General features: G+C 40.2%; 1 protein-coding gene across 3 annotated transcripts in view; it reads left to right on the top strand.

Annotated features, from left to right (window-relative positions):
- The window catches only part of SLC26A5 (solute carrier family 26 member 5), a 36,590-nt gene that overhangs the window by 2,452 nt on the left and 20,328 nt on the right, over positions 1–13,810 (top strand). For 2 of the 3 annotated variants that reach the window (XM_040596531.1, XM_040596530.1), the window contains exons 2-3: positions 11,579–11,792; positions 13,535–13,674. In XM_040596531.1, the coding sequence (XP_040452465.1) occupies positions 11,626–11,792; positions 13,535–13,674 (307 nt within the window). In that variant the 5' untranslated portion in view covers positions 11,579–11,625. Of the gene's footprint in view, positions 1–5,500; positions 5,561–11,578; positions 11,793–13,534; positions 13,675–13,810 lie in introns of all 3 variants that reach the window. The other variant, XM_040596532.1, reaches the window with a different exon arrangement.

Here is a 13,810-nt window from a genome sequence, read left to right as displayed (position 1 = left end):
TAGGGAAGCACAGAGACGTTCAAGCTCTTCTGCCTCTCTTGATCTGGCGGATCGTCTGCTAAAGTCAACCCTGCTGGAGAGCTACAAAGGAATCTGTAACTCTGGAGCCTGCTGCTTTTTTTTGTGTTTTGAGGAAGTTTTCCCCTGGAGAAGACAAGCCTCTGCTCTACGATTTGGTGGTGGTGATGGGGGGTGTTCCATGTTTTCTTGGCATAAGACCTGCCCTGTGCAGACTGTCCTATCCATGCTGGCTTACTCAGCTTTAACTGGTTATGCCAGTTGTTACCAAGCTAGAGGTCAGTGTGGTAGCAGGTACAAGTAATGTAAGCTTGACAGGATTGGGCTGGAACCAGAAATAATTAGGCCCAAACCATGTCTGATTTAATAGGCAGCGAGCAAGTCTTAATATATCATTGTCCTCTAGTTCCCAGTTTGAATGCACAGTGACTGAAGCATTTACATTATGGTCACTTTCCTAGCAACTTCCTAAAGGTATCCAGACCGTTTCTCAAATCATTGTCCTACGTGGTAGCATCAGGCCTTTAACTGATTAATGGAAGGACAGTGGATCTCAAAGAATAATGGAATTACAATGATACTGTATCTGTGCATGTACATTGGATTTCAATTTGATGATTAAATCAGAATATGCAAAAATTCTTAAGAAGGGATTTTGTTACTTCAGCCGTCCATTCTTCCCATGCTAACATTGGCACATGGGGAGAAAGCCAGAAAGCCTTTTATTCTTGTCTATTAATTATGCCAGCTTCTCTCCAACATTAAAAAGGTTGCTTTAATTCACAACTCAAGATTCAATAGCTTTCATGGGTTCCCTCATTTCTTCATACCAGTCACTTTTCTTCTGAATGGCTTTACATGAGAGTCTTCTGGCATCTCTCGTGCATTTCCCCATGATCCAGCATTTACTTCCTTCTGAATCTGAAGAAGATGAACTACTGACTGCTGTTTTTTCTTTTATTTCATTGCTGGTATAATTTTTCTGTAAGAACTGGTTTTCTAAAGCTTGTGTTTTTCTGTCTGATGATTTGTTAGATCTGTAACTTTCAGCACAAGAAGATCATGCTGAAGCTAAAATTCTCAAGCTCAAATTAGCCTATTCCCAGTTAAGTTTAAGGAATTAAATACCTTCCTTATCCTGATGTGTTTCCCTCCCTAAATCTGTTAGCCAGCACACTATTGTCCCGCTAGATAGTATTTCTTGATAGTGTTTGTTAATATGGTTACAAGACCTGCCATTGCTATTATTTTATAGCTTGTTATCTATAGCTTTTTGCTCTTCAAAATTATAAGCAGCAGTGGAATCCAGTCTTGTACTTATTTTCTACATGCCTAGGTAATGAGGAAGCTATAGACAAACAGTGTCAAGTATTTCCATGGGTATGAAGATACGGCTGTAAGTTTGTGCAGGCAGTTGAATGGGTTTGCAAGTCAGTTGCGTTGATAAGATGTAGATTTTATTAATGATCAAAGTGCGGGGAACTTGGATTATTTTTCTCCAAGACTAGCATTAACTGTGTTTCTTTTGTTTTGTGCACTAGCAAGCTGGGAAGACCTATGTAACAAGCACTGGTGTGATTGCCTTCTTGGGAGCTTTTTGACAATGAATCTGTATTTCACTGCCTGGGTGGTGCCTCTCTTTCTCCAGGCTTCACGGAAGAATTCTTACCACTCTTGCACAGGCAGTGGATCAAGTTTTACTGCTGTACTTTGACTGTTGCCTACTACCATTTTATACATTCCATTTTATTTGCATTCTTGTATTGCTGTGGGTTGTTTGGGGTTGTGTGTGTGGGGGGGGTTTAGCTAATTAATGTATTTTAATCTATTAGTTGAAACCCTGATACTCTGGCATCTACACTGGGCTAGAGCTAAGGTCAATTTGTTCATTTTCATTTATTTTATGGAAATTGCGTTCTGGGGAAGGGCTAGGACTTTTGAAAACTCCTCAGAAAACCTCTCATAATTAAAGCATGGACAGAATTTTCCAACCTAAATTGATGATTGCAGTGTCTGTCATTTGAAGCATCCTTGTTAGAGTTCTGTGTGGTAGGGCCAGATCAAATTAAGGATTGAGCTGATGAGGTGTTGCAAAATTTCAATTTTGGGCACCTGGTTTTCATGGAGCAGAATTCAAAACTCTGTATACCATCCAGGAGACACCTTGGATTGTTACTCAGAGGTATCCACAGGAAACTGCCTGTTCCTGTTCTTGGGGAGCCTTGCTAAGCTCAAGTATGTCTGAAGAGTCATGTAAGGAGCAAAAGTACAGATCTGTTGTAGATACAGACATCTGTAATATCCTTTCTAAATACTGAAGTTTTGCTTCTGCTATCATAACTTCATGGCATAACATGGTTAAAGTCCTTTCCCAGAGGAAGCTAGACCTGAGTTCAGTTACCACTTCAGCGTATTGGGATTTAACCCTGCATCTCCTGCTTTACTAGGATAGTGCCATAGCTATGCAGCTTTGACATAATACTGGTTTTGAAGCTGTCCCTGTTTCTTTATCTTCTGTCTCTGGACCATTTCATTATTCAGTTTGGAATTTTGCACTATACTTCATGTTTCCTTGTTTTCAGTTCTGTATCATGTGTTTCTGGTTTTATTTCTTTGCCAGTTTCATGTTTAAAAGTCAATGCTTATGATCTTTTTTTCATTATGGCATTGCAATGCTATAGATGGTGCTGTATTTGCATCCATATAGTTGAACAGATGACCTGAGTCTTTAACTTACTACAGATGTAGTGAGTCTGGTTTTCTTTTTCCCTACTTTCTGGTGACATTTTTCTTTTGCATATGTGTTTCTGAGGAAGGAAGGTTCTTGCAAGAAATCACCAGAAAATTACTCAATGAAGCTTTCTTCATTCCATTTGATGATCCTCATCCAGACACCCATGTTGCTCTTCCGGTTCCTTCATTCTGGCACCCTGTTTTAGTGTTAGCTGTTGCAGGAATTCATTCATAGTGGGTTGTTCTGCCAAACATGCTTGAAAATCAGTTGGAGAACTCTTGGCCCCTAGAGACCTGTTTGAACTAAACTCTGGGACTGACATCTTTACAAAACTGATATAGAGAGTGTTTTGGTAGGTAGATTCTTAGCTTTACTGCATGCTTGGATAATGAACGCCGCTACTGTCTTAGAACTCTTCACAGGATACACGTATCTTCAGTTCTACCTAATAAATGCCACTGATTCATGAAGACCTCACAGACATATCTGAAAGTCCTGTGCTTCAATAGCCTAGTAAAAGTAAAGTATAACTGAACAGATAGGAGTGTGGTAGGTTGTTCTATCATTCCTATACTCTGTAGCATAGAACCTTTGACGTATGAACATGTTCAGCGCCAACTAGTAGTAACTAGCATTGGTCCAAAGCAATTTCTGTATATTGTCCATCTTATTTGATTGCTCTGTTTGAGATTGTGGAGTCATTTCTTTAGCTGTATGAAGGTTAGTCTTTTTACTTGTGTAGTTAAGAACAGACACAAGGCTGTCTGACATTTAAAATGTGGGATTTGTCGTCAGCCAGAGAAGAAATGCAAAGGTGAGTCTGCAAATAAATAAAGCAGGGGGTTGCTGTGAGATACTTATCAGAGCAACTTATCTGTATGTTCATTTTGCTTACTATGAACTTTAAATATTTCAGGAGAAAGCAGTATTGGCCTGTGTTTGCTGTGCATTCATGGCCTTAATGTGTAAGCTCAGCATCAAGATGTTGAGGAAGGTCATTCCCACTGACTGGTAATTGCCTTTAGAACATGAAGCAACACCCTTAAGTACATAGGAGATAGGAAAACAGTTGGATAATACAATCTTAAACAAACAGCAGTTGTATATTTGGGGACAGGATCTGTCACAAGTCATGTCCTACTCACTGCTCCTGTAGGATTTGGTTTGATACCTAGTGCACAAAAGATACATGCAGAAAATGTGTATTGTAAAGTAGCTGCCAAGAATGAAATGTTTCTTCCAAATGCAGATCCTGATATGGATAGGGAAGTTGAACTTCTCTTGTAGCTTCGATAAGTAGTTACTGCTACTACTTTCCCAGATAGTGTCTGCGCTATGCTGAAGTTCTTTTTGACTTTGTCAGAAGCAACAGTTCTTCAGGATTTTCTTCAGGTACTGTTCTACAGGGGGGCAAATCCTTTCAGAAACTGTTAGGAAGAAAGGCTTGTAGTGGATCCTTGGAGACATTTCAGACCATCATATTAGTTAAGTAAGGTAGGTACTTCATGCCTTGTTTTCAGCAGTGAAACTGGAATGTAAATTTATAGATCCATCCTAAATGCCCTCTTCTCCCCTCCCCCACCTCAGTCATTTCTTCCTGTGTTGACACTGTGTTTTACTATCCTTCAGCTTCCCCTGTGGCTTGAGAGGTTTGCACTGTAAACATGATGACTGAAATGATTCTGGTCATAAATAACAACCTTCTGTCTCTTTTGTGTGTGGGGTTTTTTTGTTTATTTTTAGCTTGATGGAGTACTTGACAGGCTAGTGATGTATGTAAACAGGGTTGATGAAGCAGATACAGAGGGGGAGTATTCTTTTGGTGGTTTCTCTGCTGAAGGAACTGTATCATGTAACTTCTTCCTTCTGCACAGACATTTGTTTGATGTCTGCTACTTGTTCCACTTTGCCAGAAAAGATCAACCAGCTGCTGGAGGTCATTGGTGCACTGAGGTCACATGAACTATAGAAATTATTCTGGGTTAGCTTGCTGTATATGCATGATCTTGATTTTATGTTCTCTCCTGTGATTATCAGCTGGAGCTTTACAATGAAGACTGCTCCAGCAAAGTTTCTGGCAGTGGATTGCCTCTGGGAAAATGAAGATAGCTAATGATTACCTGTCTCTGAGGGGGTGTATGTCCTTATCAGTTGGCTTAAGCATGACAAGGGGGTCATCAGCCTTGGTGCCATTCTGATTCACTTACCCGATTCCACTATCACTAGCTACTGCTTTTGGATTTCAGAAAGGGGAGGATGCCAGATTCAGACCCAAGGTCACTGAAGCTACAAAAAGCAGGAATAGGTATGATCATATTTGCAGGGTTCTCATGGTTGTCAACATGTTTGCACTGGAAACAGAAGCTATCTCTTATCTATATCTGAGAGGGAAGGAGACCAGTATTCTGCTGCTCAAAGTGCTCCATGTGTTTGTCTTATGTGGAATTAATTAAACAGTTCAATCATCATAATAGGTTCCCAAAACATCCTCTTGTTGAAAACAAACATGAGATTGCTGGTTGATAAGAGATACCAATAAGATACTAATAAATTCATTCATCCATGAAGCAAATCTTTGCAGGCTAAAGTATTTTTTGGCATGGAACATGAGATATAAAATGCTCTTATCAGTTACATAATCTTTTTTTATATATACATAGGTGTAATTTGTACACATAGGTGTAATTTGTTACTGTTTCCTGAGACAAGGATCTCTGTGCCTCACATGCTGTTTTCTGCTCTTTTCAGTGGACAGGATCAGTTTATTAGAGGAAAATATGTCATACTGAGTCCAACAGCCTGAGGAAGGTGAGGCTGCTGCTGTTCCATACCCCCAGGTCCAACCACTATCAAGGCTGAGGATGCATTCCCGGCAGGCACAAGCACACAGAACACATATACAGAACATATTTACATATATATATGGCAAGTTGCACAGATTAGACAGGCAACACCAACAGCTTCATCCTCCTTCCCTCTCTGGCTAAGCAGGATGGAGGTCCAGTAGTGAGAATATGTACACATATATAGAGATACATACACACACATGTATGTACAAGGTGGGTCCCTCCAGCAACTGCACTCAGACACTCAGTCTGCCCAGTAGCTACCTCTTGCACCCCAGTCTCCCCAGTTGCTGGTAGCTGGGCATATGAGCCCTCAAGTTCATAGCCCCAGTCCATTTGCTGGTACAGATCATCACATGCACGCATGTGTGGCTGGACTTCACTTCCCAGGTCCCAGTAGTGGCCTCCCCACCCCTTGTGCTCTTACTGTGGGATACACAGATGCTTTCACACCCAGACTGGCAGGGACCCCCATGGTCCTATAGCTGACCCTCCTGTGCTGCTCTGGACCAGTGGAGGTGAGCCTTTGGTGGTCTGGTGGACCTGGGAGTAGCCCAGCAGGGTATTACCCAGGCTGTTTGTCCTGCCATTGTCCCTCTGAGTAACTCTGTGGACATGTAGAGGAGCTTTTTATCACACAACCCAGCACGGGCTATGTAGCCATCTCACCTTTCTATGTGCAACAGAGTGGAAATTTTGCCTGTCTAAAAGCTATATAGGAATTCAAGGTCCTGATTTTTTATTATCATTCCCCCCACGCCAAAGGTTCACTCCTAGAGTGCGTTTATTATCTTAGGACTTACACAAGGAAAATGTTATTTGCTTCACAAGTTATTTCTGAATTTGTGAAACTTTACATGAAGGCTACAGGTCTAAAGAATCTATTCATTCGTGGATTTAGTGAGAGTGGTGGAGGAGGAATGAGGATGACAAGCACAGGCCAAGGAAACTAGGAGAGCACATTCCTTGTGACCCCACCCAGTCATTTTACACCTTTGTGCTTGTTTTAAAAAAAATACTTCTATTCCAGCTTGGTCTAATTTTACACACATCACTGAAGGTGATAGGATAAGTGGAAGGGCATAGGGCACACTGGGGAATGAGGCCAGAGAGGAAAGAAATAAATGAGAGAACATGTGGTTCCTGAAATTGTCTCAGGTTTTTTGTCTAGCCTCTTAAGACAGTAGAACAGACCTTGCAGTAATGCTGCTTTTCAGTGTACGTTTGGGAGAACATGTTTTACATAGAGTGGTAGCATTTCCACTAGCCCTTTGGCTGATGATGATCACCTGTACTTTTAAAGACAAAATACTTCATAGACTTTGCAGTTTGTGAGCAAACTTGGAATTCCCCAACAGATGCATTTTTCTGCTATAACCCTGTACTAGTGCTTTTCCACTATTTAAAGCAGCTCGGTGCTTAGCTACCAGAAGAAAGGTTTTCTGCACTTTTAAAACAGGCAAGTCAGTGGATCTGCTGCTGACTCCCCCCTGTTGCATTAGGTAGTTCATATACATTTAGGTTAGATACACAAGGTTAGGAGCCCCATTTTGTAATTATAAGCCTATTAAAGCTGCAGTAGTCACACAGTACACTATTCTTAATGTCTCTTCTTTTTTTTCTTTTTTCCCTCCTCTCCATAGTCACATTTTGAATCTAAGGAACAGCAGCCATATCATGGTCCTTATCAATTTTCTGGCTGCAGTCTAATTCATGTGGACTGGATCAAAAATTATTGTCCTCTGTAAGAATCAGTGTAGGTGGCTTGACAGCCCTGCTTTATTGTCCAAGATTGGGAAAAGAAAGTACTTTGTTATTAGTAATAGTGTTATAAATTAATGTTTGCTTCACTTTTTTAACACCTTCAATTTGATAACAGCAGTAAAGACATAGGACAGGCCTTTATCAAGTCAGATAAAGAATCACCAACTCTTAAGTCTTTTGCATACAGCTTTTAACTACTTCAGCTCAACTCTTATCTGGCTGATAAGATTAATGGCAGTGTTTCTTATAGCTCTTTAGTTTTATTCTTGCCACGAAGTTCAAAGGTTGAGAGCAGTATTCCACTACTAATTAAGACTCAAATGCCCAGACATAGCCTTTCTCTTCCTTTTGATAAAGCTCTGGGAGTTTTCAAAAATCATAGCAGTAAACTTTGTTTTAATGAAAATGGCAGTACCTGCTTTTGCTGTTCCTTGAGCATGCTAGAAGTGAAGAGCAAGGCTGAACTTCCAAGCCTTGGATATCTCTGCTGGCAGATTGTCATACTGCTATTCAGCAAACACGTGGAGAGACGCTTCAACCAGTCACAAAATGCTGCGATTTTGCTTCTCTATGGACAACGCATATCATCTGTTGTAAAGACAAGCATCTCAATCCTTGCTCTGTGTGGGCTTTTGCAAAAGAGATGGGTGGTATTAAAGACTTTCATCTTCTACAGCTTAGTATTCAAAATGATCATCAGAGAACATGGTTATATAGGGCTTTAAGATGAAGTTGGTGACATGACATGGAATACCAAAAATTATGCATCCAGCTATAGTTCTGGGGTAGATTAGGACCTGTTTTAATGGCATGTGATTTCTTGTGTATGTTCTGGTATCTACTGTGAACCATAGCTAAACACAAGATCCTATCATATCCTCCCTCACGTTTCCTTTGTGTTAGGTGGGTCTCATGATTCAGTACAGTATAACTTCCTTGTTCAAACAATCAGAAATGCTCAATCTGCGGTTTAAAAACCTTCAGACCGAGTGATGGTGAAACTTGGGTTGTGACCTCTGGTAGTATTTCAGACAAACACTCGCCATCATCTGGATAACTGATTTGGAGTTGAACCCTGTTCGGTTAGTCAAATACATCTGTATCATTTATTTTACCATGACAAACACAGGCAGGACTGAACTTCTGTTGTTCTGTATATCCTTGTAGTACCTGGAATAGTCTGGGCACATGTACAGAAACGAGAAAGGAACTGGAGATAGAGATCTTAACACCTCTCCAGATCTAGATTTACATTACAAACTTGTGTGGCTCTTCCAAACATTAACCAATCTATCTGAAGCTTAACAAACTTGAATGTGGAAAGTACATATCCCAATCAGAACCTGAATTGTTTTGGGGTTAGAAGGGGGCTGTTTTGTTGCTACATCTTTCCCATACTTCATCAGCTTGTCTTTGAGAATGCGCTGGGAGGCACAGCCTTACAAAGCCTTGAAAAATACAAGATAAAGAATATCACTGATGTTCCCTTTTCTACCAAACCAGTCATCTTAGCATAAAAGGCTATCAAGTCAATGAGTCAGGTTCCATGGACTTGTGTATGTCCAACTTGTTTAAATATTCCCTTACCTGATCCTTTTCCATTTATTTAAGTTTTCCTAGCTCCAGGCTTTCCCACTGGTCTCAGGGGCTGCTGAAAGCTGATCTTACCAGTAGACTGAGGCAAAGCTCGTCTTTCACCATGTCCTTTATCACCTTTTCAGTAGAAGGCCCACATTTTTTGTAGTCTTCCTCTTGCCGATACACCTTCTTGTTGCCTTTCATGTCCTTCTCCAAATTGAGCTCCTGGTAGACTTTGACGTTCCTAACCCTGTCCCTGCATGCTCAAAGTGTAGCTCTGTGTTCCTCCTGTGTCATCTGTCCTTGCTGCCACCCCTCACATGCTTTTTTTTCATGTATGAGTTTTGTCAGGAGCTCCTTGTTAATCTATGTGAACCTCCTACCACTCTTGCTTGAATTCCTGTTACTCAGGATGGACCATTCTTGAGTCTGGAGAAGGTAATCCTGGAAAATCAGCCAGCTCTCCTGGACACTTCTCTTCAGACCACATCCCATGGGATTCTTCTGAGCAGATCCCTGAACAGGCCAAAGCCTGCTCTCCTGAAGTCTGCGGTTGTAAGCCTACTATATGTCTTGTTTCTCTCAGGATGCTGAGCTCCACTATCTCATGGTCCCTGCAGCCAAGGCTGCCCCCAGGCTTCATATTCCTGACCAGTTCTTCCTTGTTTATAAGTATCAGGTCTGGCAGAGTGTGTCCCCTTGTCAGCTCCTCCATCACCTGTGCCATCACTGCACCTCAAAAGGCTCCTGGATTGCTTGTGCCCTGCTGCGTTGCCCTTCCAGCAGATACTAGGGTGATTAAAGTTTCAGTTTCACTGGGCAGAAGTTCATACGCTAGGATTCCTGGGTAGCTCACTGTTTGTGATGGGGCAAGGTGTGAAGTAGAAAGTGGCATTTGTGGATAGGTCGATACTGACATGGAAAAAAAAGCACTACAGATGTCGGTGGCCAAACATACATCTTAGTATGGATGGCATTGCTGTAAATATGAAGTAAGATACATGTGATAATATGGAGGTGGGAAAAAAGCCAGAGGGCTGCTCAGATGGGAATTGCTGGTAGAACAATCCTATTCTAATGTCGACTGGATCAAAATCTGGAGGTAGGGGGGGAAAATTATTCATCTGTGGAGAGTTACAATTTTCTAAACAATAACACAAGGAAACACTTCACAAAATGTCATTCAGGCTCCCCAGTGAATGGAAACTATAGGAAGATGTAAAAGAAACTTCAGATGTGTTTCAGGGATGCAAAGGTAACAAGTTCTGACAGTACCTTTGATATGACACTGTTCTTACCAACAAGGTTTAAGTATCTTATTTCACATGATAAAGATGAAGTAAATTTTGAATATGGTTTAAATTAAAAAATATATAATTTTGGTAAAAATATCCTTTTGTGACTATGTAGGGAAAATATTGCTTATGAAATAATGAGAACTGAAGACATGCTAGGCTATGTCTGCTCTGTGGGATAGAGAACAGCAAACCCCGCATGGAAAATTCCAGCACCTTTATCAAACTGAAGGCTTAGGTAGCGATATTGGTATTTTGCTGCCAGGCAGACTGTATTTGCTGAATCAGAATGTTGGACCAATCATGATTATCTTTGAGTGTTTAGGTAGCAATTTGTTTAATTTCTGCGCGGCAACTCTTTTCTAGGAAAGTATTGATGTACAGCTAAAAATTAAACACCTCTGGGTTAGCTGCCTTGGTTGAAGGCAAACACATGCTTAAGTGACTTGCTGGACTCGAGCCCAAGGGCCTTGTTCACAATTATGGCTCTGTTTCCCATTGCACTCACGTTCTGTCATCAAATGTAGCGTTAGCCAGCATCTCTGCTTAACGATATAGCAGTCCTGTCATTTTGCTCATAATTTGGAGTTGTTTCTTGCTCCAGATTTCTAGAAGCAGGCAACACGGGGCAAAGGAATTATCAGAGTATCTCCTAAACATGTTAAGATGTTTATGACGCTGAATCAGACAGATGAATAGATGTTTACAAATCTTCTGGCTAGTTTTAAAATTGTGTGCATCTCCTGACTCCTGTTTTAGTGGGTGCAGGACTGAGAATAACAGAAATGACACAACCATTGAAAGAATAACTTTTTGAAAGTAGTCAGTTGTGCATCCTTGAGATGCTGTCTGGAAGAAGAAGCCTCTGAAAAGTAGGAGAAGGCAGGCAGATAAACGGACTAGCTATCTGGAAGAAAGAAGTGGCTTTCTCAGTGTTAAAACTGGAGTTCTGTCTTTTGGAGGTGGACGTGACAGTTTGTGAGTAAGCAGGAAGTAACTCAGCAATAAAGTAATCTCCCTTCGACACTGACTTTTTCTTTAAAAACTTGGAGGGGGGAAATCCAGATAAGCATGAATATAACCTTTCAATTTTGTTTGTGCAATTATTTACAAAGTAATTAATGAAAAAGCTTTCTTTACCTAAGAGAAGCATAAATTAATGGCTTCCATTATAGTAAAGACATGAGTGTGGGTTTTTTACTTACTGCTGTTACAGACAGTCTAATTAGTGCTTTTAAACTGCATTCACAGTTCTTGTCTCTGGCTTGTCAAAATACATTCTTTGAAAGGAAATTCCCAATCTGAGGTTAAAAATGTAACCAAAATTCTTTTTGGTGCAACAGGTTTTTCAGTGTAGGCTGTGGAACTGTTCTTCCTTGGCTCCTGCTCCATGACATCAACTATGGAACATGCTCAAGAAAAGGAAGCATGTCTTGAGCAAACCCAGAGGTATTGTGTGGAGAGACCAATATATAACCAAAAGCTCTTGCAAGGACAGCTACACAGACGAGAAAGAACACCTCAGACTTTAAGGCAGAAGATTGCACATTCTTGTCGGTAGGGTTTTTGTCTTATCTTTATTTTATTGGTTAGAAGTATTCTAATTCTTAATTGATTCATGCACACAGCTGGTAATCTCTTCAAAGAAACCTAAAAGATAAAAGCACTAGTTCTACTTTGATTATTCAGAAAGACTGTGATGAAATTGTGTATGTGGTTTTATATGTTAATATATAACTGTATTACAAAATGTTGGATAAATTAGTTTAACTGCCTTCATCAAAATGCAAAGGAAAAATATTCAGTGTAGGAATGTGAAGTCTTAGTCAAATCATGTGATGTGAATTCATAATATCTGTCCTTTTTACATGGAAATACTTACAGCCAGATTTGTGATTCACATGATCCTTTAATGTAACAGGAGTGGAGACGTATGACAGCTGCATAGAAATCTAAATTATTAGTCTAATAAGGACTTAATAGAGGCATTCTGTGGATTTTAACTAACTGCCTTGGAATCCAAGTATCATCTGGTTAGACAGGAATTGTCTTTAACTGTGCAACTCTTGCTCTGTGGTACCAGAGGATAGCAAGGAGAAACTTATTCTAGTTAAGTTCTCATTAGCTTTACATTTATCCATGCTTCATTTGCAGAGCTGATTCTGTTTCTTGCTAGAACCTTGTTCTGCAAGACAACAAATGATTTCTGCCCAACTGCTTGTCTGTAAAATATTCCTGTTCACGTGATTTGACATTTGGAAATCTGTTTTGGTTAACGGAATAACTGTTCTAATGGTAATGGCACCTAATTCCACCTCAAAAAACTTACCTGTCCTGAGTAAAAGATGTGGATCTATATCCTCCTGAGCTATGACTACTTGTGATTTAATCTGCTTAAACATGGAGAAATGTGGATAACTAGTTCTGCTCTCACTTGTAGCAGTAAGCTTCTCACCATGCACTTTAGTCCCGTAAGAATTCAGAAATGTTAACAAATCTCTGCAGTTCTCTTGCAGTTCTACACAGAAAAGCATATCTATGATCTCAGTGTTATATTTTTACCCAAGGTTAAACTTTCTTACCACTGTACAATCCAAGGATGGTGCGTGGCAGTACTGGATAGAGATATTTATTTCCTGGCTCTATTCATTTGTCATGAGTCAGGGTTTCAAAAGGTTAATAACTCTGCTAAGAGGCACAAGGATCAGTGTTGTTGACTTTGGTGCCTTTCCTTTCAGGGTAAAGAAAGGTTATGTTCTCAAATAGCCTTAACATTAGCCTATCAGTACAAGTGATAGTAACAAGCATTAGTGAAATAATAGTTTAGAAAGAAAAAAAAGAAAGCATAAGTATATAATATGTTATAATAAAAAAAGTATGAAGCGTGCAAATAGGAAATAAAAATAGGAAAAATCACTGCAAAGTACTTTGATGAGTGAAAACCACTGTCAGAAAGCAAGTTATCCTCAGGGGATTGTTACTAGGAATGATTTCAGCAAAAGGTGTTGTGTGACTGCTCAGTCGTGCATGGACTTGAACAGTTTCGCTTCCCACTGACCACCAGCCTCACAAGACTGTAATTCTCTCCTCCAGTTATGTAAGATTTGTGAACAGCAACCAACACATGATAAAGGGCTAGTTGTAGCTGCTTGTGTTTAAGCTTTGTCCAGAAATTAGTCTTCAGGGGCCTGAGTCTGCCTTTAATAAAGTGGTTTTCCTGCATAGGGATGAAAGACAATTTTTTTTGACCCTTGACCACTGCTAGTGTCTAACTTTTTCTTTCTGCTTTGTATTTTCAGTTGTTCTTCTAAGAAAGCCAAGTCTCATCTTTACAGTTTCTTACCAATTTTAAAATGGCTTCCCTGTTACCCAGTGAAGGAATACTTATTAGGAGACATTATCTCAGGTATAAGCACTGGGGTTATGCAGCTTCCTCAAGGTGAGTATCTCTCTAGATTTATTTATCCCTTCTTTGCTTTTTCTGTGTGTGCTTTTATGGTAGTGCTTGGCTTCCTGAACAGGTGCTCATGAGAAAAGGATGTGTATTTCAGGGGGTGTGTGGAGATCAGTACAGC

This window comes from Falco naumanni, chromosome 5 (assembly GCF_017639655.2).
Source record: "Falco naumanni isolate bFalNau1 chromosome 5, bFalNau1.pat, whole genome shotgun sequence".
Lineage (NCBI taxonomy): Eukaryota > Metazoa > Chordata > Aves > Falconiformes > Falconidae > Falco > Falco naumanni.
Note: the sequence above shows the minus strand (reverse complement) of the source record. Positions and strands in the feature narration are given on the sequence as shown.